Below are 26277 nucleotides of genomic sequence, written 5' to 3' on the forward strand. Positions count from 1 at the left end.
GGCTCCAGCAGCGGCTGCAAAATATTGCGTGTGGCGATCCGCTTCAACAGATGCTGCAAATAAACGGTGCGCGCGAGCAACCAGAACACAAACTAGTTCGACCAAATAGATAAAATTCAACGATACAAATAGCAAAGTTCAACCCAACAACACAAACTAGTCCGATAAACTAGTCCGATAAAACTAAAAACTACGGTGACTACTCCGAGTCGTCGTCCTCCTCCTCCTCGCTTGTGTCCTCCTCCTCCGATGTATCAATAAACGCGTCTGCCCACCGACCTCGTCTTCGGAGAAGAATGATGCATGTCCCATCTCACACTGCGATATGGTCAGTGCCTTCCGACGACGCATGTCCGCCCGTTTCGCGCGCCGCCTTGCCCTCTTCTCCGCCTAGAAGGCGTTCTCGTTGGCGACGTCCTTCGAGTGGCGCTGGCACCACTCCGCCATGGCTTGCTCGTCTGCCTCGGCGATGAGGAAGGGGCGCTGCTGCAGACGGTGTTCCTGACGGTCGGCGTCAATTACTAGCCGCGGAGGAGGGGCGAGGTCTTGCGCCTGCTCACGCGTCCAAACGTCCTGAAAATTCATCTGTGCGCGAGGCCTCGAGAGGCGCCACGCCGTACGTGCGGGCAGCCTCGTGGGGGGTGTCAAAGGTGCCGAGGCTGAGCCGCACGTCGCCAGACTGAATGTCAGCGTAGAAGGTGCCGGAGGGGCACGCGCGTATGCCGCGGTAGCCCAAAGCTCCTCGGCGGCGCGGCGGCATGGTGACGCGATGGTGGTGCGTCAGCGCCGAGGCGAGAAAGCGACAGAGGAAGCGGGGAGAGAGCGGGAGAGGGCGTGTGGCGAGATGGAGAGCGATGGGAGGACGCGTGGCGGGCGCTGCATTTTATAGGCGCGCCGGATGCCACGCGCCAAATCTAGCACCCCGTGCGCCTGAGTTTCCCTCCTCCGCTGAAGCGCGCGAAACCGTCCCGTGCGAGCTAAAATGACATTTTACCCCGGGCGCGCGTTTTTTGCAGCCACTGTTGGAGTGCTCTTATAACTTTATTCTTTTTTATGACTAAAAATTATAATGAAATTTACTGAAAACACATTCTTCACGGTATCAATCCTTACTTTAAACATACTTGAAAGACTTACATAAAAGGACTGCAATTGAATTAGAGCAATGGTTTTGAGAGCATCTTAAGTCACCCATCCAAAAAGATAAGAAACCTTGATAATTGAACGTACTTGGGCCGGGGATGATCCCCGTCGAATCACTATACCTTCACCATGGTGTCGATGAAAGATTTCACCTTCACAAATAATCAAACCAACAAAAAAGGTGCCTATCTCCTTCTAGCCTCCGGCGCTTTTTTTCTTCCCTTTTTTCACATTTTTTCATTCATGTTTTGCTTTATTTCTTTCTTTTGCATATATTTTTAAATTATCTAATAAAATTGTTTTACATAGAAATTTGAAAAATGTGAATCGTTAAACATGAATAGAAGTAATGTTTCTAATGTATACAAAAATTGTACAAAACATATATATATATATATATATATATATATATATATATATGAAAACATGTTAATCATGTATTTAAAAAAATGGTAAACGTGTATATGAAAAAAAATCCTGGTAAATACAAAAAATGTACAATGTGTATGGAAAATTAGACATAAAAATCTAGGTTTTAAAAAATATTAGTCATCTATTTGAAAAATGTTGAACCAATATACAAAAATGTTCCTGATGTATACAAAAGAACTGTATATTGTGTATGTAAGAAAGTAGATATAAAAAACCAATTTTTAAGAAAATGTTAATCATGTATTTGGAAAATATTAAACTTGTATATAAAAAATGTTCCTGATGTATACAAAATGTATATTGTGTATGCAAGAAAGTAGATATCAAAAAACTAACTTTTTAGAATAAACGTGCATATAAATGTCCATGTTCTATATGAAAAGAGAAAAAAAAACTAAAACCACCAAATAAACAACGAAAGCAAAGAAATAAAGAAAAACTAAGAAAAAAAATTAAAACAAAGAAGATGAGTGTAAAAAGTGTGATCCGAGAAAACTGACAAAAAGCAGAGAAAATTGAATAATACCAATGGAAATAAAAAGGGAAAAAGAATCCAGAATAAAATAGAAGCAAAATAGTGGAAACAGTGAAAACTAGGAAAGAAACAAAGGAAAATGAATTAAACAGAAAAAAGTAAAAAAAAACTAAGAAAACAAATAAAAAAGGTAGAAAATAAAAATCAGTGGAAACCAAGAAAAAAAAGGAACCGGAGAAATCTTTGGAAAAAATCAATGAAAACTGAGAAAAACTAAGTAACCCGGTGAAACCAAAGTAAACCGGTGAAGTTATAAAGAAAACCGAAAGAAAAAGAACAAAATATAGCGAGCGACGGAACTAGCCAGCGATCGAAACAGGATAATCAGACGAGTCATCCCAGTTTACGACGGAGGAAGAAAAGGCTTCAGCGAGACAACAGCTATACTCGCTATAAGCGAGATATAATCTTCGCGGAGAAGACTGCGTTGCAGGCAGCAGTACTGACCTGGGATACACAAGACCAACTACATAAGGGAATTTCCTCAAAAAAAAAAAAACTACACAAGGGAATATCTGACTGGACAGGAACGAGAAGTTAGGTTCCAGAGGCCAACCGCCACAGATTTTCCTGGCCCCCCTTTACCTCTTGTCGTGCTGCAAGATGATGGGGGGCGTCGATTGTCGTAGCTTCTTAGGCATATTCGGAGGTTTTATTAACATGGTTGGTCTTCATCGGCAACGTCCTGGCTATGTTTTTTCTGAGAATAATGGTACCCAGATTTTTTTTGTATACCATTGCTTTGTCTTATCAGAAGGTACCATGAAGTCGGACACGGATTTTAGATTTATGCACTCGCAGGTTCGTTCATATTGAGCTGATGAGTTTGTATTATGTTTTCTTACGCTTTTGTTAGTGTGATCCATTGTGACCAATGTGCCTCTAGGGAATCATCCCTAGCCCAAATTGTTCAACGTACACCACTTTCCATTATTTTGGATGGGCAACTCAAAAGGATTCTAAAATCTAGAAAGGTAGTCAACTTTATGGAAGTGTACTAGTGGTGAAGTCGTTGATTCAATCAAATGTGATCTATTTACTGAAGCCTTGAAAATATTTCGTACTGCAAATTTTACTACCAAATATAATATATTTCGAAAAAAACAATATAGTTCATAGTTATAGGGAAAATACACATGAGCTCTTGGGTGCTCCACACCCTATACGGATATTAAATTTAAAAATAAAATTAAAAAAAGCTGAAATTTGAGGATCCTGGGTTCCCAATCTACTCTTGTGTGAAGTTTCGTGAAAAAATACCAGGAAACGTCTCCACGGCGAAGGAAATATTGTCCGAACAAAAATCCATCCAAACAGTTTTTTTATACATAGGATATTTTTTATCGTTTTTGCCATGAATACGTTTCCTGGTATATTTTTTTACGAAATTTCATACGAAAATAGATGAGACACCCAAGTTTGATATCCCAAAATCCCAGGTTTTGTTTACAAATTTCACTATACTTCTTTGAACTTAATGTTCATAGAAGAGGGGGGGGGGGGCACAAATCCACCTAGGGGTTACTTTGTAATTTCCTAATCTATGATCTGATGCATTGTATATGTAAGTGTCAAGTTTTGAATTAAGTTTACCCGCAAAAAAAAAGTTTGAATTAAGTTACGGGCCCTTTAAAAAACTACAACGGAGGGTACACAAGAAAAGGTGGAATAGCACACACAAAGGGCAAATAAGACTTTGCCATATCTACACAAAACACAAACTAGTCTAATGGGAGTGGTCCAACCAAGAATACTTAGGTCATTGGTTCTCGAACCCCGCAAATGTGGGTTTCTTCTATTTTTCATACTTGAGATCTAGCAGTCCATGATGCCAAGCAACATATCATCTGAACAAATAGGAAAACGTTCGAGGAGGAAAAATGTATATGCCCCTAAAAAGGGCAACAACAAAAACAAAACCTAGCAATTGATACCAAAATAGTATTAACCCAGGACCACACTTTCTTTAGGTTGCGGCTCACCTTGCATTATTATTCTTTTTATCTAGATTGCCGCAAATTAGATGATATCATTTCGGAAGCAGGTATGTTTGAAGGACAACATTAGCTAGTTCTCATAGACACAGTGGTCTAGGCAGATATATGGACGTCATTTGCTTTTCTTTAAAGCTAAGGCATTTATTAAATTCTACTTGTTTAGGGTTTATTTCACTTTCATTGTGAGTTCTTATCTTGCTCGTAAGACCCTAGTAATGTGTTCATTCGGTTTGACTCTCCGGAGTTGTTTTATATATCTTGTTGTGGTTTCTTTTGTGAATTGTGTTCTGATACCTAGGGCATCTCCCACTCTGACCCTCAAAACAGACCCGGTATCCGTCTGCGGATGTGTACGGTCACGTCACGGGCAGTTAAATGGGAGTCGGCTATACAACCATGGTCGTATATATTTCGAACCGTATTTGAACAAATGAAAAAAAAATACATGCAAACAGGATAATTTTCATACAAAACAAACAAAAAATCTTTACATTTTTGATATATTTCAGATAAACTATAGCGGAGTAGACTATTCTCACCTAGTCTAAATGATCGCGGGCCCCGGCCGCGGCCATTTCCCAAGACATGTCTTTCCCACGTCCGGCAGCGAGTTCACCGGCCGCCCGAGGAGCCCAGAAAGTGAAGCTTCAGCGGGAAAAGAAGAGTAGTGGCCTCTGCGAGGCTCCGGGCAAGCTCACCGGCTGTAGCGCCTGACAAGATGTCGGTGATGGCCTCTCTAGGACCCAACCGTCGGTGGCCTCCCATGTTCTACTTTTCCTCGCTATCGACGGCGGTGGACGTGGACGTCCAAGCTCGTCGTCAAGGCAGCGCGTCCGACATGATGTTGTCGTCGTCCTTGGTCTCCTCTTCTTCCCTTAATTTCCTCTGTCGTCGAGTCGATGCGTGCGAACAGGGTGTCTTCCTTCGTCGGCCGCCTCGTGCAACGGCTTGTCAGCGTCGCTGCCCTCCAGAGAGCTCGCCGGCAACTCAGCGTGAATCTGGCTGGCTCTGGGGGCCTGCCAGGCGGCCACTCCAGAAAGCTCCTGTTTTGTTCGGCGAAGAGGTTGTCCCAACTCCCACGGTGCTCTGGAGCTTGAGGTCATGGCGGTATGACACAGGGAAAAAAACACAGAAGATTGGGAGTGAAAGTGTGAATCTTGCCGGGCGTGGCTAAGATAGTAACTTTTGTTTTTTTGCAAGTATCGTACTCCCTCTGTTTTTAAATATAAGTCTTTGTAGATATTCCACTATAGACTACTCTAAAATGTAATATAGTACATACGAAGCAGAATGAGTGAATCTACACTCTAAAATGCATCTATATACATCTGTATATGATCCATAGTGGGATATCTACAAAGACTTATATTTAGAAACGGAGAAAGTAGATAGTAACTCAGATGGACTGTTCAAATGCATGTTTACACACGCGGTGGTCGATGCTGCGCTTATTCAGTTTTTTTTCATGTGCCATGGTGATGACTGACGAAAATGACGATGAACAGTTTGCATGGTTTCAGTTTTTTTTTCATGTGCCATGGTGATGACTGACGAAAATGACGATGAACAGTTTGCATGGTCACCGTGCACGAGAAGAAAGTTGTCACACCAATTCCCCAGTAGGAAAACCAGGCCGAATTTCATGTTTTGACCCTTTTTGGAAAGAATTTCAGGATCTGACCCCTGTTGCTAAATTTTTTGAGATTTGACCCTTTTGCTACCGCCAGGGCCTCTGGCGGTAGGGTTAGATAGCCTACCGCCACGGCCCATGGCGGTAGGGGTGCGACAGAGGGGGGCGGCGGCCGTTTGACTGCACTGAATGTGGTTAAGTACCTACCGCCAGGAGCCCTGGCGGTAGGCTGTGCGACCCTACCGCCAGAGCCCATGGCGGTAGGGTCCTGTTTTTTCAGTGTAATGTTTCTGTAACAAAGAATTGAAGGGCCCTGGCGGTAGGTTGTGCGACCCTACCGCCAGAGCCCATGGCGGTAGTGTCCTGTGTTTTCAGTGCAATGTTACTGTAACGAAGAATGGAAGGGCCCTGGCGGTAGGTTGTCTGACCCTACCGCCAGGGTCCTTGACGGTAGGGTCCTGTGTTTTATGAATTTAAGTTCATTTTCTTGCTTATTTTCAAATTCAATATGACAGTAATATTATAGCAAGTTTCACAAATATGACAACAATATCACAGATCTCAAACAATTAAACTTGGGCATCACATACACATTAACAAATTTGAAGTGCATAGAACATTTCAAACGAACTTCAACTAATTAGTAAACGAAGTTCCACATAGTTTCACAAATAGCAAACACATAGATCCACAAATAGCAAACACATAGTTCCATGTAGTTCCATAACCACTAGAAAAGTTCAACCAAACTAAAAGAGCCAACTATCGTAGAGCATAATCAGTTGCTCCTTCCCCTCTGGGAGGTACGGTCCTCGTTACTCTTTGAACGAGTCTCTTCGGTCTTCTTCTTGGGCCGTTGAGGAACCGATCTCTGGAAAGGGTCCGGACTCAGCAAATCCTTCTTCTTCGGATTCCTCTTCTTCGGCAGCTGAGATGCTTGAGACGTTTGAGTTGCTGGAGGTCCATAATCTTCATCGTACTCCTCCTCCCTGTTGCTCTCATCCTCCTCCTCCCCTTCTTCATATGTGGCCTCCTCCTCCTCCTCCTCCTCATCCTCCTCCTCCTCCTCCTCCCCAACCAACCTAGACGACGAGGGAGCATGGCTCGATGAGCCGATGAGACCCTGTGTGGCTACAGGCTGATAAGCTTCAACGGACCCAACTCCAGCACACCCAAGCAGCCCTACCAGCTTGCGACAACGCTGCACGAACTTCTGCACACACAATGAAGCAAGGTCATAATAAGTATCAGATCGACTGATTGCAAGTGAAAAAGATGCATCTGTTCCGAGGAGGCTGAAAATGTACCTTCATCGTCCCCCTGACTCTGGTCTCCGATTCTATGCTCCTGGGGAGATCACCTAATGCATCTGAGGCATCGAAGATGCATCTGTTCAGCTCACCGGACTACAATGGCATAAGTCAGTCACGATGACGAATAAAATATTTTAAAATCAACCGTCGGTTCGAACTTACCACTCTGTTGATGAGGGGTGCAAACTCCCTAAATCCACTGTGCATGTCTCTGATGCCGGTCTGGTATGCTTGTTCATCGGGGTCAGCCCACTCCAGCTCCGCGATGTCTTCCGCTGTCCATCGAGGCCTGAGACAAAGACGGTGCTTCTGGCCATCATCGTACCACCTCATGTGTCGGCCCAGGTAATCATCCCAGTTAGTCACTCTCCTCTCCACGTCTTTACGGTACCTCCGTCGGTTCCACTCCGTCACATGAGTCTTATGCTCCTCTCCCCAGTCTGTGATCGACTGATTCTTCTGCCGGCTCATCCTGCAAGGCATAAGCAACAAGAATCATCATAAGCGCAATGAGATCATCATAAGAAACAAGAAACATGATAATCTCACGAAGAACAAAGAGCTCACAGGTGGAGCGCGTGGCCGCCGGTATCGGTGGGCTGGCCCGGTGGGGTATGCTGATAAATCCCAAACTGCATGGCCACGCGTTGTGGCAAATGCCACTCGACGGCATACACACAGATCATGGGCACGATGCACCGCCAGAGACCACAGTCCGCATCGCACATCACGTTCAGATCAAAGTCCCACTCTCGTTCTTGTTGATACGGGCACCAGATTACCTATTACATATACCTTGGTAAGTTCGCACTCTCGGTCAATAGTGGAATCAAAGAGAAAGGTGTTGGGCGAGTTCATATACCTGCGTATGCGTCAAAGCGTCCAACTCGTTGGTGTAGGTCTTGTATGAAGCCTTGTTTAGGCCCGTGTAGAGTTTGACAACGTCCCACTCGTAAGCTACGGTGGGGTTTCGAGTCTCGTCGCCTTCTTCGCCAAAGTCTTCCCATGGGCGTCTTCGCAACTTCTCCGGACGCCCCACTGGCAGCCGCTCCCACATCCAAATGGAGAAGGCCCAGACAAAGCCACCCATATTAGACTTGTCTCCCGTCATTTACGTTGCGTCGTCAAGCTGCAAAACATCAAATGAGGATCAGATATAAGAAAATGTCATGGACACACTTTCGTAGGTAGGTACGCAATTAGACACTCTCTTACCGAACGGTATAGGTGTTGGAAATATGCCCTAGAGGCAATAATAAAAGTGTTATTATTATATTTCTTTGTTCATGATAATAGTCTTTTATTCATGCTATAACTGTATTATCCGAAAATCGTAATACACGTGTGAATACATAGACCACAATATGTCCCTAGTAAGCCTCTAGTTGACTAGCTCGTTGTGATCAACAGATAGTCATGGTTTCCTGGCTATGGACATTGGATGTCGTTGATAACGGGATCACATCATTAGGAGAATGATGTGATGGACAAGACCCAATCCTAAGCATAGCACAAAGGTCGGTTAGTTCGTTTGCTAGAGCTTTTCCAATGTCAAGTATCTCTTCCTTCGACCATGAGATCGTGTAACTCCCGGATACCGTAGGAGTGCTTTGGGTGTATCAAACGTCACAACGTAACTGGGTGACTATAAAGGTGCACTACAGGTATCTCCGAAAGTGTCTGTTGGGTTGACACGGATCGAGACTGGGATTTGTCACTCCGTATGACGGAGAGGTATCTCTGGGCCCACTCGGTAATGCATCATCATAATGAGCTCAAGGTGACCAAGGTGTTGGCCACGGGATCATGCATTACGATACGAGTAAAGTGACTTGCCGGTAACGAGACTGAACAAGGTATTGGGATACCGACGATCGAGTCTCGGGCAAGTAACGTACCGATTGACAAAGGGAATTGTATACGGGGTTTGATCGAATCCTCGACATCGTGGTTCATCCGATGACATCATCGAGGAGCATGTGGGAGCCAACATGGGTATCCAGATCCCGCTGTTGGTTATTGACCGGAGAGTCTCGGTCATGTCTGCATGTCTCCCGAACCCGTAGGGTCTGCACACTTAAGGTTCGGTGACACTAGGGTTATCAGGAAGACAAGTATGTGATTGCCGGATGTTGTTCGGAGTCCCGGATGAGATCCCGGACGTCACGAGGAGTTTCGGAATGGTCCGGAGGTAAAGTTTTATATATGGGAAGTTGTTAAACGGGCATCGGAAAGTTTCGGGGTCATACCGGTATTGTACCGGGACCACCGGAAAGGTTCCGGGGGTCCACCGGGAGGGACCACCCCTCCCGGGGGGCCACTTGGGCTGCGTAGGGATAGCAGCCAGCCCCTAGTGGGCTTGGCGCCCCCCCCCCTTGGGCCCATGCGCCTAGGGTTGGGGGGGAAACCCTAAAGGGGGCGCACCCCCCTTGCTTGGGGGGCAAGCCCCCCACCCCTTGGCCGCCGCCCCCCCTAGGGTTTTCCCTAGAGGGCCGGCCCCCCTTGCCCCTTCCCCTATATATAGAGGGGTGAGGGGAGGGCTGCAACACACCACAACTCAAGGCGCAGCCCCTCCCCTCCCCAACGCCTCTCCTCCTCCGTACGTGCTTGGCGAAGCCCTGTCGGAGTACTGCTGCACCAACTACACCACGCCGTCGTGCTGCCGTTGGAGCTGCCTTCCTCAACCTCTCCTTCCTCCTTGCTGGATCAAGACGGAGGAGACGTCTCCCGTCCCGTACGTGTGTTGAACGCGGAGGTGTTGTCCGTTCAGCACTTGGACATCGGTGATCCGAATCACGTTCGAGTACGACTCCATCATCACCATCCCCTTGACAAGCTTCCGCTCGTGATCTACAAGTGGTATGTAGATGCAAACTCTCTCCCTTGACTCGTTGCTTAGATGAACTCATAGATGGATCTTGGTGAAACCGTAGAAATTTTTTTAATTTTCTGCAACGTTCCCCAAAAGTGGCATCATGAGCTAGGCCTATGCGTAGTTCTCTTTGCACGAGTAGAACACAATTTTGTTGTGGGCGTGGATCTTGTCAACTTGCTTGCCTCTACTAGTCTTTTCTTGCTTCAGCGGTATTGTGGGATGAAGCGGCCCGGACCAACCTTACACGTACGCTTACATGAGACCGGTTCCACCGATTAACATGCACTAGTTGCATAAGGTGGCTGGCGGGTGTCTGTCTCTCCCACTTTAGTTGGAGCAGATTCGATGAAAAGGGCCCTTATGAAGGGTAAATAGAAGTTGACAAGATCACGTTGTGGTTATTCGTAGGTAAGAAAACGTTCTTGCTAGAACCCAATTGCAGCCACGTAAAAGATGCAACAACAATTAGAGGACGTCTAACTTGTTTTTGCAGCGATTGATCATGTGATGTGATATGGCCAGAAGTTGTGATGAATGATGAATTGTGATGTATGAGATCATGTTCTTGTAATAGGATTCACGACTTGCATGTCGATGAGTATGACAACCGGCAGGAGCCATAGGAGTTGTCTTTATTTTTGTATGACCTGCGTGTCATTGAAGAACGCCATGTAACTTACTTTACTTTATTGCTAAACACGTTAGTCATAGAAGTAGAAGTAGTCATTGGCGTGACAACTTCATGAAGACACGATGATGGAGATCATGGTGTCATGCCGGTGACAAGATGATCATGGAGCCCCGAAGATGGAGATCAAAGGAGCTATATGATATTGGCCATATCATGTCACTACTTTATATAATTGCATGTGATGTTTATTATTTTTTATGCATCTTGTTTACTTAGGACGACGGTAGTAAATAAGATGATCCCTTACAAAATTTCAAGAAGTGTTCTCCCCTAACTGTGCACCGTTGCTACACTTCGTCGCTTCTAAGCACCACATGATGATCGGGTGTGATGGATTCTTACGTTCACATACAACGGGTGTAAGACAGTTTTACACAGCGAAAACACTTAGGGTTAACTTGACGAGCCTAGCATGTACAGACATGGCCTCGGAACACGGAGACCGAAAGGTCGAACACGAGTCGTATGGAAGATACGATCAACATGAGAATGTTCACCGACGATGACTAGTCCGTCTCACGTGATGATCGGACACGGCCTAGTCGACTCGGATCGTGTAACACTTAGATGACTAGAGGGATGTCTAATCTAAGTGAGAGTTCATAATTTGATTAGAACTTAATTATCATGAACTTAGTCTAAAACCTTTGCAAATATGTCTTGTAGATCAAATGGCCAACGCTCATGTCAACATGAACTTCAACGCGTTCCTAGAGAAAACCAAGCTGAAAGATGATGGCAGCAACTATACGGACTGGGTCCGGAACCTGAGGATCATCCTCATAGCTGCCAGGAAACAATATGTCCTAGAAGGACCGCTAGGTGACGCTCCCGTCCCAGAGAACCAAGACATTATGAATGCTTGGCAGTCTCGTGCTGATGATTACTCCCTCGTTCAGTGCGGCATGCTTTACAGCTTAGAACCGGGGCTCCAAAAGCGTTTTGAGCATCACGGAGCATATGAGATGTTCGAAGAGCTGAAACTAGTTTTTCAAGCTCACGCCCGGGTCGAGAGATATGACATCTCCGACAAGTTCTATAGTTGTAAGATGGAGGAAAATAGTTCTGTCAGTGAGCACATACTCAAAATGTCTGGGTTACACAACCGTATGACCCAGCTGAATATTAACCTCCCTGATGAGGCAGTCATTGACAGAATCCTTTAGTCGCTCCCACCAAGCTACAAGAGCTTTGTGATGAACTACAATATGCAGGGGATGGTAAAGACCATTCCTGAAGTATTTTCTATGCTGAAGTCAGCAGAGGTTGAAATCAAGAAAGAACATCAAGTGTTGATGGTCAATAAGACCACTAAGTTCAAGAAGGGCAAGGGTAAAAAGAACTTCAAGAAGGACGGCAAAGAGGTTGCCGCGCCCGGTAAGCCAGTTGCCGGGAAGAAGTTAAAGAATGGACCCAAGCCTGAGACTGAGTGCTTTTATTGCAAGGGGAAGGGTCACTGGAAGCGGAACTGCCCCAAATACTTAGCGGATAAGAAGGCCGGCAATACCAAAGGTATATTTGATATACATGTAATTGATGTGTACCTTACCAGTACTCGTAGTAACTCCTGGGTATTTGATACCGGTGCCATTGATCATATTTGTAACTCACAGCAGGAGCTGCGGAATAAACGGAGACTGGCGAAGGACGAGGTGACGATGCGCGTCGGGAATGGTTCCAGAGTCGATGTGATCGCCGTCGGCACGCTGCCTCTACATTTACCTACGGGATTAGTTTTGAACCTTAATAATTGTTATTTAGTGCCAAGTTTGAGCATGAACATTGTATCTGGATCTCGTTTAATACGAGATGGCTACTCATTTAAGTCTGAGAATAATGGTTGTTCGATTTATATGAGAGATATGTTTTATGGTCATGCTCCGATGGTCAATGGTTTATTCTTAATGAATCTCGAGCGTAATATTACACATGTTCATAGTGTAGATGCCAAAAGATGTAAAGTTGATAACGATAGTCCCACATACTTGTGGCACTGCCGCCTTGGTCACATTGGTGTGAAGCGCATGAAGAAGCTCCATGCTGATGGACTTTTAGAGTCTCTTGATTATGAATCATTTGACACATGCGAACCATGCCTCATGGGAAAATGACCAAGACTCCGTTCTCCGGAACAATGGAGCGAGCAACCAACTTGTTGGAAATCATACATACTGATGTGTGCGGTCCAATGAGCGTTGAGGCTCGCGGAGGATATCGGTATGTTCTCACTCTCACTGATGACTTAAGTAGATATGGGTATGTCTACTTAATGAAACACAAGTCTGAGACCTTTGAAAAGTTCAAGGAATTTCAGAATGAGGTGGAGAATCAACGTGACCGAAAGATAAAGTTCCTACGATCAGATCGTGGAGGAGAATATTTAAGTCACGAATTTGGCACACACTTAAGGAAATGTGGAATCGTTTCACAACTCACGCCGCCTGGAACACCTCAGCGAAACAGTGTGTCCGAACGTCGTAATCGCACTCTATTGGATATGGTGCGGTCTATGATGTCTCTTACCGATTTACCGCTATCATTTTGGGGATACGCTCTAGAGACAGCTACATTCACTTTAAATAGGGCACCGTCTAAATCCGTTGAGACGACACCGTATGAATTATGGTTTGGGAAGAAACCTAAGCTGTCGTGTCTAAAAGTTTGGGGATGCGATGCTTATGTCAAGAAACTTCAACCTGAAAAGCTCGAACCCAAGTCGGAAAAATGCGTCTTCATAGGATACCCTAAGGAAACTGTAGGGTATACCTTCTACTTAAGATCCGAAGGCAAGATCTTTGTTGCCAAGAACGGATGCTTTCTGGAAAAAGAGTTTCTCTCGAAAGAAGTAAGTGGGAGGAAAGTAGAACTCGATGAAGTACTACCTCTCGAACGGGAAAGTGGTGCAGCTCAGGAAAATGTTCCTGTGATGCCCACACCAACTGAAGAGGAAACCAATGATGATGATCAAGGTACTTCGGATCAAGTTGCTACTGAACTTCGTAGGTCCACAAGGACACGTTCCGCACCAGAGTGGTACGGCAACCCTGTCCTGGAAATCATGTTGTTAGACAACGGTGAACCTTCGAACTATGAAGAAGCGATGGCGGGCCCAGATTCCAACAAATGGCTAGAAGCCATGAAATCCGAGATAGAATCCATGTATGAAAACAAAGTATGGACTTTGACTGACTTGCCTGATGATCGGCGAGCGATAGAAAACAAATGGATCTTTAAGAAGAAGACGGACGCGGATGGTAATGTCACCATCTATAAAGCTCGACTTGTCGCTAAGGGTTATCGACAAGTTCAAGGGATTGACTACGACGAGACATTCTCTCCCGTAGCGAAGCTTAAGTCCGTCCGAATCATGTTAGCAATTGCCGCATACTATGATTATGAGATATGGCAGATGGACGTCGAAACGGCATTCCTTAACGGGCATCTTAAGGAAGAGATGTATATGATGCAGCCGGAAGGTTTTGTCGATCCTAAGAACGCTAACAAAGTATGCAAGCTCCAGCGATCCATTTATGGGCTGGTGCAAGCATCTCGGAGTTGGAATATTCGCTTTGATGAGATGATCAAAGCGTTTGGGTTTATGCAGACTTATGGAGAAGCCTGCGTTTACAAGAAAGTGAGTGGGAGCTCTGTAGCATTTCTCATATTATATGTGGATGACATACTCTTGATGGGAAATAACATAGAATTTCTGGACAACATTAAGGCCTACTTGAACAAATGTTTTCAATGAAGGACCTTGGAGAAGCTGCTTATATATTAGGCATCAAGATCTATAGAGATAGATCGAGACGCCTCATAGGTCTTTCACAAAGCACATACCTTGATAAGATTTTGAAAAAGTTCAAAATGGATGAGTCCAAGAAAGGGTTCTTGCCTATGTTACAAGGTGTGAGATTGAGCTCAGCTCAGTCACCGACCACGGCAAAAGATAAAGAAGAGATGAGTGTCATCCCCTATGCTTCAGCCATAGGATCTATTATGTATGCCATGCTGTGTACCAGACCTGATGTAAACCTTGCCGTAAGTTTGGTAGCAAGATACCAGAGTAATCCCGGCAAGGAACACTGGACAGCGGTCAAGAATATCCTGAAGTACCTGAAAAGGACAAAGGACATGTTTCTCGTTTATGGAGGTGACGAAGAGCTCGTCGTAAAGGGTTACGTCGACGCTAGCTTCGACACAGATCTGGATGACTCTAAGTCACAGACCGGATACGTGTATATGTTGAATGGTGGAGCAGTAAGCTGGTGCAGCTGCAAGCAGAGCGTCGTGGCGGGATCTACATGTGAAGCGGAGTACATGGCAGCCTCGGAGGCAGCGCATGAAGCTATTTGGGTGAAGGAGTTCATCACCGACCTAGGAGTCATACCCAATGCGTCGGGGCCAATCATACTCTTCTGTGACAACACTGGAGCTATTGCCCTTGCCAAGGAGCCCAGGTTTCACAAGAAGACCAGGCACATCAAGCGTCATTTCAACTCCATCCCTGAAAATGTTCAAGATGGAGACATAGAAATTTGCAAAGTACATACGGATCTGAATGTCGCTGATCCGTTGACTAAACCTCTCTCGCGAGCAAACCATGATCAACACCAGAACTCTATGGGTGTTCGATTCATCACAATGTAACTAGATTAGTGGCTCTAGTGCAAGTGGGAGACTGTTGGAAATATGCCCTAGAGGCAATAATAAAAGTGTTATTATTATATTTCTTTGTTCATGATAATAGTCTTTTATTCATGCTATAATTGTATATCCGGAAATCGTGATACACGTGTGAATACATAGACCACAATATGTCCCTAGTAAGCCTCTAGTTGACTAGCTCGTTGTGATCAACAGATAGTCATGGTTTCCTGGCTATGGACATTGGATGTCGTTGATAACGGGATCACATCATTAGGAGAATGATGTGATGGACAAGACCCAATCCTAAGCATAGCACAAAGGTCGGTTAGTTCGTTTGCTAGAGCTTTTCCAATGTCAAGTATCTCTTCCTTCGACCATGAGATCGTGTAACTCCTGGATACCGTAGGAATGCTTTGGGTGTATCAAACGTCACAACATAACTGGGTGACTATAAAGGTGCACTACAGGTATCTCCGAAAGTGTCTATTGGGTTGACACGGATCGAGACTGGGATTTGTCACTCCGTATGACGGAGAGGTATCTCTGGGCCCACTCGGTAATGCATCATCATAATGAGCTCAAGGTGACCAAGGTGTTGGCCACGGGATCATGCATTACGGTATGAGTAAAGTGACTTGCCGGTAACGATACTGAACAAGGTATTGGGATACCGACGATCGAGTCTCGGGCAAGTAACGTACCGATTGACAAAGGGAATTGTATACGGGGTTTGATCGAATCCTCGACATCATGGTTCATCCGATGACTTCATCGAGGAGCATGTGGGAGCCAACATGGGTATCCAGATCCCGCTGTTGGTTATTGACCGGAGAGTCTCGGTCATGTCTGCATGTCTCCCGAACCCGTAGGGTCTACACACTTAAGGTTCGGTGACGCTAGGGTTATCAGGAAGACAAGTATGTGATTACCGGATGTTGTTCGGAGTCCCGGATGAGATCCCGGACGTCACGAGGAGTTCCGGAATGGTCCAGAGGTAAAGTTTTATATATGGGAAGTTGTTAAACGGGCACCGGAAAGTTTCGGGGTCATACCGGTATTGTACCGGGACCACCGGAAAGGTTCCGGGGGTCCACCGGGAGGGACCACCCCTCCCGGGGGGCCACTTGGGCTGCGTAGGGATAGCAGCCAGCCCCTAGTGGGCTTGGCGCCCCCCCCCTTGGGCCCATGCGCCTAGGGTTGGGGGGGAACCCTAAAGGGGGCGCACCCCCCCTTGCTTGGGGGGCAAGCCCCCCACCCCTTGGCCGCCGCCCCCCCTAGGGTTTTCCCTAGAGGGCCGGCCCCCCTTGCCCCTTCCCCTATATATAGAGGGGTGAGGGGAGGGCTGCAACACACCACAACTCAAGGCGCAGCCCCTCCCCTCCCCAACGCCTCTCCTCCTCCGTACGTGCTTGGCGAAGCCCTGTCGGAGTACTGCTGCACCAACTACACCACGCCGTCGTGCTGCCGTTGGAGCTGCCTTCCTCAACCTCTCCTTCCTCCTTGCTGGATCAAGACGGATGAGACGTCTCCCGTCCCGTACGTGTGTTGAACGCGGAGGTGCTGTCCGTTCAGCACTTGGACATCGGTGATCCGAATCACGTTCGAGTACGACTCCATCATCACCATCCCCTTGACAAGCTTCCGCTCGTGATCTACAAGTGGTATGTAGATGCAAACTCTCTCCCTTGACTCGTTGCTTAGATGAACTCATAGATGGATCTTGGTGAAACCGTAGAAAAAATTTTAATTTTCTGCAACGTTCCCCAACAATAGGTAGGCGAGAGATGTCGTCCCCCAACTGTACCCTGCATCCCAGTCCGCTAGGAAGAACAGATACGCCCAGTTGGCAGAGTTCCCGGAGCTGTCTGGAAACACGACCTCCGAGAGAATATACCACAGATAGGCCCTCGCGTACAACTCCACAGTCGCCTCATCTGCGCCTTGGGGGCATGTCTTCCGGTGCTCCGAGATCCAGATCAACGGCACACCGGATGTACGGTTACTCTTGGCACCGGGGCAGTCGCCGATGAGGGTGGTGACCCTCTCCTGCCAGTTGGCCCTCTCCACTCGACCGGTGAGTGCATGACCCTCGATCGGCATTGCAGTAATCATCCCCCAGTCCTCTAGGGTCACTGTCATCTCCCCGCATGGCAGATGGAAAGAATGGGTCTCCGGTCTCCAACGGTCAATCAGAGCTGTGAGAGCCGCGTGGACAAGCGTCGGCGGCTGACGCTTGAACTGCAGCACGAAACCCAACAGACGGGCGTTCTTGAAGAACGGCGCGTAGCGCTCGTCGTAGTCCATATGCCCATGAACCCCGTGACCCCTCATGCGCAGTGGCTGGAGCGTCTGTCAAAAAGTGAACGCGAGAAAGTTAGGAAATCATTTTCATCAATCCAAGAACTTTGATCAAAATTTCTTTCATATCACTTACCTCTCCGTTCTCTATGAAACGGGCACGATGACCCTTGTCGAATGCCCAGTCCAGCATGGAGTACCGTTGGCCGATGTTGTCCGCAAGAGGTGGCCGCCTTAATAGAGTTTCATAAACAAAAGCACCATAAGCATAAGCACACATAAACAAACAATGAAGTCAAATCATATCAAAAGAAAATTTTAAGCATATTCCTCCAACAACATCTACTACACATGATGGATCAAATCATATCAACATGCATCATATCAAAAAAAAACCTCCAACATACATCATAGCTTCATATTTTTAAACAAAATTTTCCAAACAACATCTTCATATCATCATATCAACATGCATCATCAAACTAGGGTTCATCTTCACACTAGATCATATCATCATATCACATGCATCATCAAACTAGGGTTCATCCCTTTATCAACATTACATCATAATTTTTTTAACAAAAAAAATTATGAACTAGGGTTCATCTTCACACTAACATATGAACTATTGATTAGAGTACATATCCAATACCACTACTTACTAAAGAACTAAGAACTACAACTACAATCAATCTTAGGTGAAAAAAAATCAATCTAAGTTCAAAAACATGAGGGATTTCAAGCAAATAATGCGTCGAATCGGTAGCAAGTTTGCAAAAACTAATTGGAGGGATCGGAGGAGCTTACGGTTCTCTCCTCGGGGCCATCTCGATCCGCCAAAACGGTGAAGAATCGGTGAAGATCCAAGGGGGGGGGGGAGTGGAGGAGATGAGAGAGGGAGAGAGGGCGACTTGGGGGAGAAAAGGATGAACTGCCGACGGGGGGGGGGGGGGGGGGGGGAGGGGAGGGGTGGGGAGATGGGCAGGGGCGCGGGGGTTTCGGGGCAAATAACTGCCCGGACCCTACCGTCAGGGCCCCTGGCGGTATGGTTTGACCGCCTACCGCCAGGGCCCCTGGCGGTAGGGTGCGACGGAGGGAGACGGCGTCGTCTCCGCGCGCTGACATGTATAAGTTTCCTACCGCCTTGGGCCGTGGCGGTAGGCTATCTAACCCTACCGCCAGATGCCCTGGCGGTAGGACAAAGGGTTAAATCGCGAAAAAATTTCAAACAGGAATCAGATCTTGAAATTCTTTCCAAAAAGGGTCAAAACATGAAATTCGGCCGGAAAACCACGCCTCGACGTCATCCCTGACGACTCTGGCCTCCGGCTGAGACCCTGGCTGAAAAGCTACCGATTCGTCACAAGAACATCTAGCTGCTTCATGGGGCGATAAGATTGGGACGTGGACCGCCGGCACAGATTTGTTGTTTGTGTTTGTTTCGGGCGGCGCGTACGTGGGCGATGACGATTGAGCAACAAATGCATGGGACCATGCATCATGCGTGCATGCATGGGATGGGAGGAGCCTACCTCTGAGCCCTTGACCAGCATCGTCACTGGCTAACTACTGCCTCGATCAGTCGACCGGCAATGGTTTTATGAAGGACGAAAGATGACAAAGAGGTTCCACAATGCTAAAAATTTGACGTCAGATTCTTAAGCACAAATGTTTTTATGACAAATTTAATTGGCGTAAGAATGGAAATTTAATTTATGAGCACGACCATTTTCTGGCAAAAATTGAACTGAGCCGGATTTATCATACCCCACTTGCCAACTAAACTCGCCGTAACACAAATTGCTATAAAAACATTCGATTCATCATGGTCGAAAATATGATGTTGTAGTGTCCAAGAGATGCTCGATCACGTGCATATCTCTCCGCCAGCTAGCTTGCTCTTTCTGGCTTGCCGCTTACTCTACCTCGCAGCAGCTGCAGATCACGATTGTGGACGACGATCATCGCCCATTCTATAAATGCAACATTTCATATGCCATCTAGCATCACTCACTGGGATCACACAGTCTGAGTCTATCACTAGCTAGCTCAGCTGCCCTACACTGCACGCGGATTAACGAGCCATGGCGGCTGATGACTCGGACCACGGCGGCGCCATCCACGTCCTCCTGCTACCGTACCCGAGCCAGGGCCACATCAACCCGTTCCTCCAGTTCGGCAAGCGCCTCGCCTCCCACGCCGGCGTCCGCTGCACGCTCGCCGTCACGCGCTACCTGCTCGGCCAGGGCCGGGACCCGTGCCCCGGCGCCGTCCACCTTGCCGAGATCTCCGACGGCTTCGACAGCGGCGGCTTCGCCGAGGCCGCCGGCGACGTCGCCGCGTACCTCGCCCGGCTGGAGTCCGTCGGGTCACGCACTGTCGACGAGCTGCTGCGGTCCGAGGCGGAGAAGGGCCGGCCCGTGCGCGCCGTGGTCTACGACGCGTTCCTGCAGCCGTGGGCGCCAAGCGTGGCCCGGCGGCATGGCGCCGCGTGCGCGTCCCTCTTCACGCAGGCGCCCGCGGTGAACGTAGCCTACGCGCACGCCGGGGCTGGGCGGCTGACCGCGCCGGTCGTCGCCGGCAACGTGCCGCCGGAGCTGCCCGGGCTGCCGGCTCGGCTCGGACCAGACGACGTGCCCTCGTTCCTGGCCAAGCCCGACGACTGCCCCGCGTACCTCGACCTGCTGGTGAGGCAGTTCGTGGGCCTCGATGCCGCCGATTACGTGCTCATCAACTCCTTCCACGAGCTGCAGCCACTGGTATGTATTGAGCTCATCAGTCACTGACACTCCTTCTCAGTCTCTACAGTCCTTAACAGACACTGAGACGTTGGCAATCTTTCTTGAAAGGAATCGGAGTACATGGCGTCGACGTGGGGGGCCAAGACGGTAGGCCCGACGGTGCCCTCGGCGTACCTGGACAACCGCCTGCCGGACGACGCCTCCTACGGCTTCCACCTGCACACGCCGACGACGGCCGCGACCAAGGCGTGGTTGGACGCCCGGCCGGCGCGCTCCGTCGCGTACGTCTCCTTCGGCAGCATCGCCGCGCTGGGGCCGGAGCAGATGGAGGAGGTGGCGGAAGGCCTTTTCAACAGCGGCGCGTCCTTCCTGTGGGTTGTCAGGGCCTTGGAGACGTCCAAGATCCCCGACGGCTTCGCCGACAAGGCGGGCGGGAGCGGCTTGATCGTGCCATGGTCGGCGCAGCTGGAGGTGCTGGCGCACGGCGCCGTTGGGTGCTTCGTGACGCACTGCGGGTGGAACTCGACAACGGAGGCGCTGAGCGCCGGGGTGCCGATGGTGGCGGTGCCGCACTGGTCGGACCAGCCGACGAACGCCAAGTACATCGAGGACGTGTGGCGCGTCGGCGTGCGGGCGCGGCCGGACGCGGTTGGGGTGGTGAGGCGGGAGGAGGTGGAGCATTGCGTGAGGGAGGTGATGGGGAGCGAGGAGTACCGGACGAGGGCGACGGAGTGGAGTGTGAAGACGAAGGCGGCCATGAGCGAAGGCGGGAGCTCCGACCGCAACATCTTGGAGTTTCTCCGTGGACTCGGATCGAGGAAATCCGAGCGGTGGAGAGCGGCGGAAGATCTGTAGTTTCGTGCTGTTTCTCTGACAAGTAAGGCTGTGTTTGACAACAAGGTATTGCAAAAACTGTAGTATTGGAAAACTACAGTATTTTAAACTATAGGTACTAGATACTACAGTTTTCACGTATCAAAGAATTTTGAAGTATTGAGAATACTGTGACGTGTTTGATTGGTGCTCGTTTACAACGACGTAAATTAGCTGCATAGAGCCGTTTCATAGCAGTTGCAACATGCACGTTCTTATCTGGCCTTGCAAAATGAATGACCATGATCGCACAAACAGAGCAGGTGGCATGCCTAGGCATCAACGGCGGCGGGAGGGCAGCAACGCGACACAGAATATTGACCGACGCTATGGGGCTTGGCTGCCGCTTGGCCAACAGAGGCGCATAGTGGCGAGCCGGCTAGGGCGGTGAGCGGACGCACCGGCGGCGGTCGGGAGCAGTGCATGTGTGGCCAGCAGCGGCGAGCAAGGCCGCAGCATGGCAGCACGGCACATCTACGGTGTGGTATTGACCGCACGCAGCTAGGCATGCACATGCTTGGCATCGGTGCCTTGTGGACTCGCGTTGCAGCCATCAGCACGACCATGGCTGGCTAGCGTACTGACGAAGTGACCAGATGCACGGGGCGTAGGAGGAGAGAAGGAGGAGCGCAAGCGGAAGTACGAAGGTCATCATTTTTTTCATTGCTTTCTCTTGGCTTGTGCATGGCCGACGATGTAAAACAGACAGCGGCAGTGGCAGCGGCGGCTTGCAGCGAGGAAGGTGATAACGGACAGATTCGTTTTCTTCGCCGGCTCTGTTTTTTTAAAAGAGGTTGGGGGTTCTTTTTTTAATACAGAGGAAAAACTGCGGTTTTGGCAATACTGCAGTTATAAATACCATAGTATTTGGGGTTGCCAAATAGGTCACAGTAATTAAAACCGTAGTAATTTAGAAAACTGTAGTATTTCCATAATACTTAGAAAAAACTGAGCTACCAAACGGGGCCTAAGAGTGTTGAATTTCTCTGAATAAAAAACCGAGACCCCTTTTTTTCGTTGGAATGTGGGATTCTTTATTCAACAAAAGCATACCCGGCATAGTCCGCCATGAGGCTACTAACCAGTAAGGGAGGTACATCATTGGTCCACGCCTCGGTCACTTGCAGCGAACATGCTCGCTTAGCGCAAAGATGAGCAGGCAAATTAGACATTCTAGAAGTATGTTGAATAATAAAAGAACTAAAACTAGCAGATAAACCCGCAATTTTCAAAAGAATCGGTGCCACAACCGAGCGGGAGTTGTGGCGAGTGTTCCAGAGGTTCACAACCTCCTTGCCGTCCATCTCCACCACGACCTTGTTCAGACCTCGAAGCTTTGCATAGAGAACTCCATCACACAAAGAAAGCGCTTCGGCAATGAGAGGGTCTGTAACTCCATCGTGAGGCTTACACCATGCTCCTAAAAAGCCAGTGGCTGAACGGGCAACCCCACCTGCCCCCCCCCCCTTCCTCACGGATACTGTCAATACCCGCATCCATATTAATCTTAACATTGTCATCGTTCGGGGGAAGCCAACCAAAGCCAGGAAGAGCTAGGGCAAGATCCTTAGGTAATTCCAGGATCGCCAATGTCTCTCGAATAATCCGTAGCGAGTTCACTGGATCCAAGCGTTCTTCATCATGTGTCCACCGGTTCCTTGAGTGCCAAATAGACCACATAACTTACACAATCTTCGCCCGGTCTCCATTCGGAATGATTGGGTCGCTAATAATGTCTCGCGCCCAAGTGGTTGGATGAAGGCAAGGTAGTTTGAAGTCGAACCACTTCTCAGCTTCGTCCCAAAAGCGCTTGGCATGAGAACAGTGTATCAGTGCATGCGTCAAGTCCTCCTCTTCTGCCAAACAAAGTTTGCATCGACTAGTAACACGAATGTGCCATTGATGTAGGGTTTTCTCATCTGGTAAGATCCCACGAATGACTCTCCACTAGAAAACACGGATCTTTGGCACTACATTTAGTTTCCATAGAGATTTCCATAGCTGTTCATTCAAGATGGAAGTGCTTGTAGCCGCCCCTTCTTCTAGAGCAGAACGCTCGTTATGAATCATTAGAGCACGATACGATGATTTGACAGTGTAGATGCCTATTTTTTCATAAGCCCAGGCCAAGAAATCCTCTCCTCCACCAGTCCGCAAAGGTATGTTCAAAATTGTTGCAGATCATGAAGGTATCACGTATCAGGTCTGTTTTCCAAGACCAGTTCTCTGTGTCAATCAGGTCATTGACTCTGTTAACCGGTGTGATAGTTGGCTTTAGCAAAGGTTTCATAGTCAATGTACCCGGAATCCACTTGTCCTCCCAAACTGAAATGCTAGAGCCATCGCCGACTCTATGTATCAGACCCAAATTCAGTGCATCTCTCCCAGCGATGATAGAAGCCAAGTAGCTGAGGAACTCGCAGGAATAGTAGCCTGCATGAATCCACAATCTGGGAAGTACCTTCCTTTAGGAACTCTGGCACACAAGGAAGCAGGTTCATTTAGCAGTCTCCACCCATGCCTCCCAAGCATTGCCAAATTGAAATTTCTATAATCGCGGAAACCCATCCTGCCTTTACATTGAGAAACTGTGAGTTTGTCCTAGGAAAGCCAATGCATCGACCGTTTATCAATGGAACTCCCCCGCCAGTACCTAGCCCTCAAAGATGTAAGTTTCGAGCACGTCTTCTTGGTGAGCAAGAAGCAGCTCATACTATGCACTGGGATAGCTTGGATGATGGACTTGAGCAGGGTCTCCCTTGCTGCACACGTCATATTTCTCTCAGACCATCCACCCATCTTTGCCCGACACTGCTCCTCAATGTGATCAAACGTGTCGCTTGTGATCCGGCCCACCGCCGTAGGAAGCCCTAGATAGCGCTCATTGAATGCCTCATTGGTGATGCCCAACATTTGTTTCGCATGAATCCTTCTATGCTCCGGCGTATTTGGACTAAAATAAATAGCACTTTTGCCTATATGAACACTCTGGCCTGAACACTCTGAGTAAATTCTGAGGATTTCGTTCAGCCTTGTACAACTCTGAATTTTGGCGTCAATAAATATGAGGCTATCATCCGCAAAAAAGTAGATGATTGACCCATGGAGCTCTAAAGCTGACTCTGATTCCTCTGTCAATATAGTTTCCTCCATAGTGCTTAAGCAGCGACGAAAATCCTTCAGCACATATAAGGAATAGATACGGTGAAATAGGGTCTCCTTATCTAAAACCTCGAGAGGGAGTAAAGAAAGGTAGTAGTTCCCCGTTCACTTACACGGCGAACCTGACCGAAGAAACGCACTTCAAAATCGGATGCACAAAGGACGCGCAGAAGCCCACCTTGAGCATGATCGCTTCCAAGTAATGCCACTCGACTCGACCATACGCTTTCATCATATCGAGCTTTACTGCACATGCAAAATTCTTTCCCTTCTTCCTCCTTCTCATCGCATGTATGCTTTCATAAGCAACGAGGACGTTGTCTGTAATCAGACGACCGGGAACGAAAGCACTCCGCTCTTCACTAATAATATCATCCAGACACAATCTCACCTGGTTTGCGATTGTTCGTGTGCATCTTGGGGGTTACTTACCTTCGAAATCAATGTAATAGAAGTGTCATTAAAGACGGCTGGTAATTCCCCACCATTTAAAAAGTCCAGTATCGCTGGCACAAAGTCCCCTTCTATCAGGCCCCAATGCCGTTGAAAGAAACCAACTGTAAATCCGTCGACACCAGGAGCTTTGGACGGTGCCATTTGAAACAACGTTGCCTTGACCTCGTACGATTTTGAGAGTACTTCATTCATCGCCTCCGTAACACTTGTTGGCACAAATTGAAGCAACTCATGAAGATCATGTCCTCCTTGGGACATGTAAAGATTATAATAAAAAGAATTAATCTCCTTGTGTTGCGATCCACACGAGATCCTCAGAATGTGATTGTTGCAACTATTACAAACTAAGCCATCCAAACAAGATAAATTAGCAATGTGATTGGTGCGCTTCTGCTGCGCCGCTTGGGCCTGGAAGTATCCCGTGTTGCGATCGCCGGAGCGGAACCACAATAACCTTGAACGTTGCTTCAACCACAACTCTTCTTGGTAAAGTACCTCCCTCAATTTCTTTACACTAGTGCAGAACCGGGCAATAGCACCGGTTCATAAGGCCCTTTAGTGCCGGTTACATAACCGGCACTAAATTGTGGTCACTAAAGCCCCCCCCCCCTTTAGTACCGGTTCAGCACGAACCGGTGCTAAAGGGCAACCACGTGGCTCGAGCCAGCTCCGGGGGCCTGGAGCCCTTTAGTACCGGTTGGTAAGACCAACCGGTACTATAAGGTTTGGGGGGGGGGGTTAGTTTTATGATTTCTTTTTCATTTAATTTTGTGTTTCCATTTTAATTCTTTTTCGTTTGCTGGTATTTTACGATACTACACATTGTACACGTTATGCATATATATATATATATATATATATATATATATATATATATATATATATATAATTTCTAGTAGAACCAATCATCGAGTTCAACATGATTGTCATGATATTATAAGCGTTCATATATAACACCACAAAAGCAAATCACTTAAGTTCAGAACGAAGAACACGGACATGAAAGGACAACTACTAATTAAGAGCAGCATGAAGAACTAGCTAAATCACTCCTGCTAGCTACTCTCTCTCTCTGGTAAAATAGCATAGAACATGTATAGCTCTCCTGATTGATCATACTGGAGCATGCCGATGAACCTGTCTCCTAATCATGGGTTGCGCTTCTCATTGCTGCCCCCTAGTACTTCTCTGCGATCATTAACAATTTTCCTCCAATCTTTCACTATTAAGCATTCATCGCTTCTAGAAATCCTGAATGCATTCATGTGCAATGCAGGATATCTTGGCCGTAAGCTAACAATTGACATCTGACCTTTAGTCTCGATCCCCTGAGGCACAACTGTCATCGGGAGTCCCTGTTGAAGAACATCGTATAGTACTTAATTAATATACTTAGCAATGAAAGTTTAGCAAAAAAATATGTATGCAAAATATGCACTGAGGACAAATAGTAAATATCTTACCATCATTCCTAAATAGAT

At 47.4% G+C, this 26277-nt stretch overlaps 1 protein-coding gene across 2 annotated transcripts; it reads left to right on the forward strand.

Annotated features, from left to right (window-relative positions):
• The first annotated feature begins 19407 nt into the window (after nucleotides 1-19407).
• Nucleotides 19408-21990, forward strand: LOC123112733 (UDP-glucosyltransferase UGT13248). Of its 2 annotated transcripts, XM_044533805.1 has the most exons (3): nucleotides 19408-20323; nucleotides 20414-21205; nucleotides 21437-21990. In XM_044533805.1, exons 1-2 carry the CDS (start codon nucleotides 19649-19651, stop codon nucleotides 21158-21160), a joined length of 1422 nt encoding a protein of 473 aa, XP_044389740.1. In that variant the 5' UTR covers nucleotides 19408-19648; the 3' UTR covers nucleotides 21161-21205; nucleotides 21437-21990. The 2 variants fall into 2 exon arrangements, with proteins under 2 accessions (XP_044389740.1, XP_044389739.1); XM_044533804.1 differs by lacking the exon at nucleotides 21437-21990 and having other exon boundaries at nucleotides 20414-21320.
• Nucleotides 21991-26277: the final 4287 nt, after the last annotated feature.

Source organism: Triticum aestivum, chromosome 5B (assembly GCF_018294505.1).
Source record: "Triticum aestivum cultivar Chinese Spring chromosome 5B, IWGSC CS RefSeq v2.1, whole genome shotgun sequence".
NCBI lineage: Eukaryota > Viridiplantae > Streptophyta > Magnoliopsida > Poales > Poaceae > Triticum > Triticum aestivum.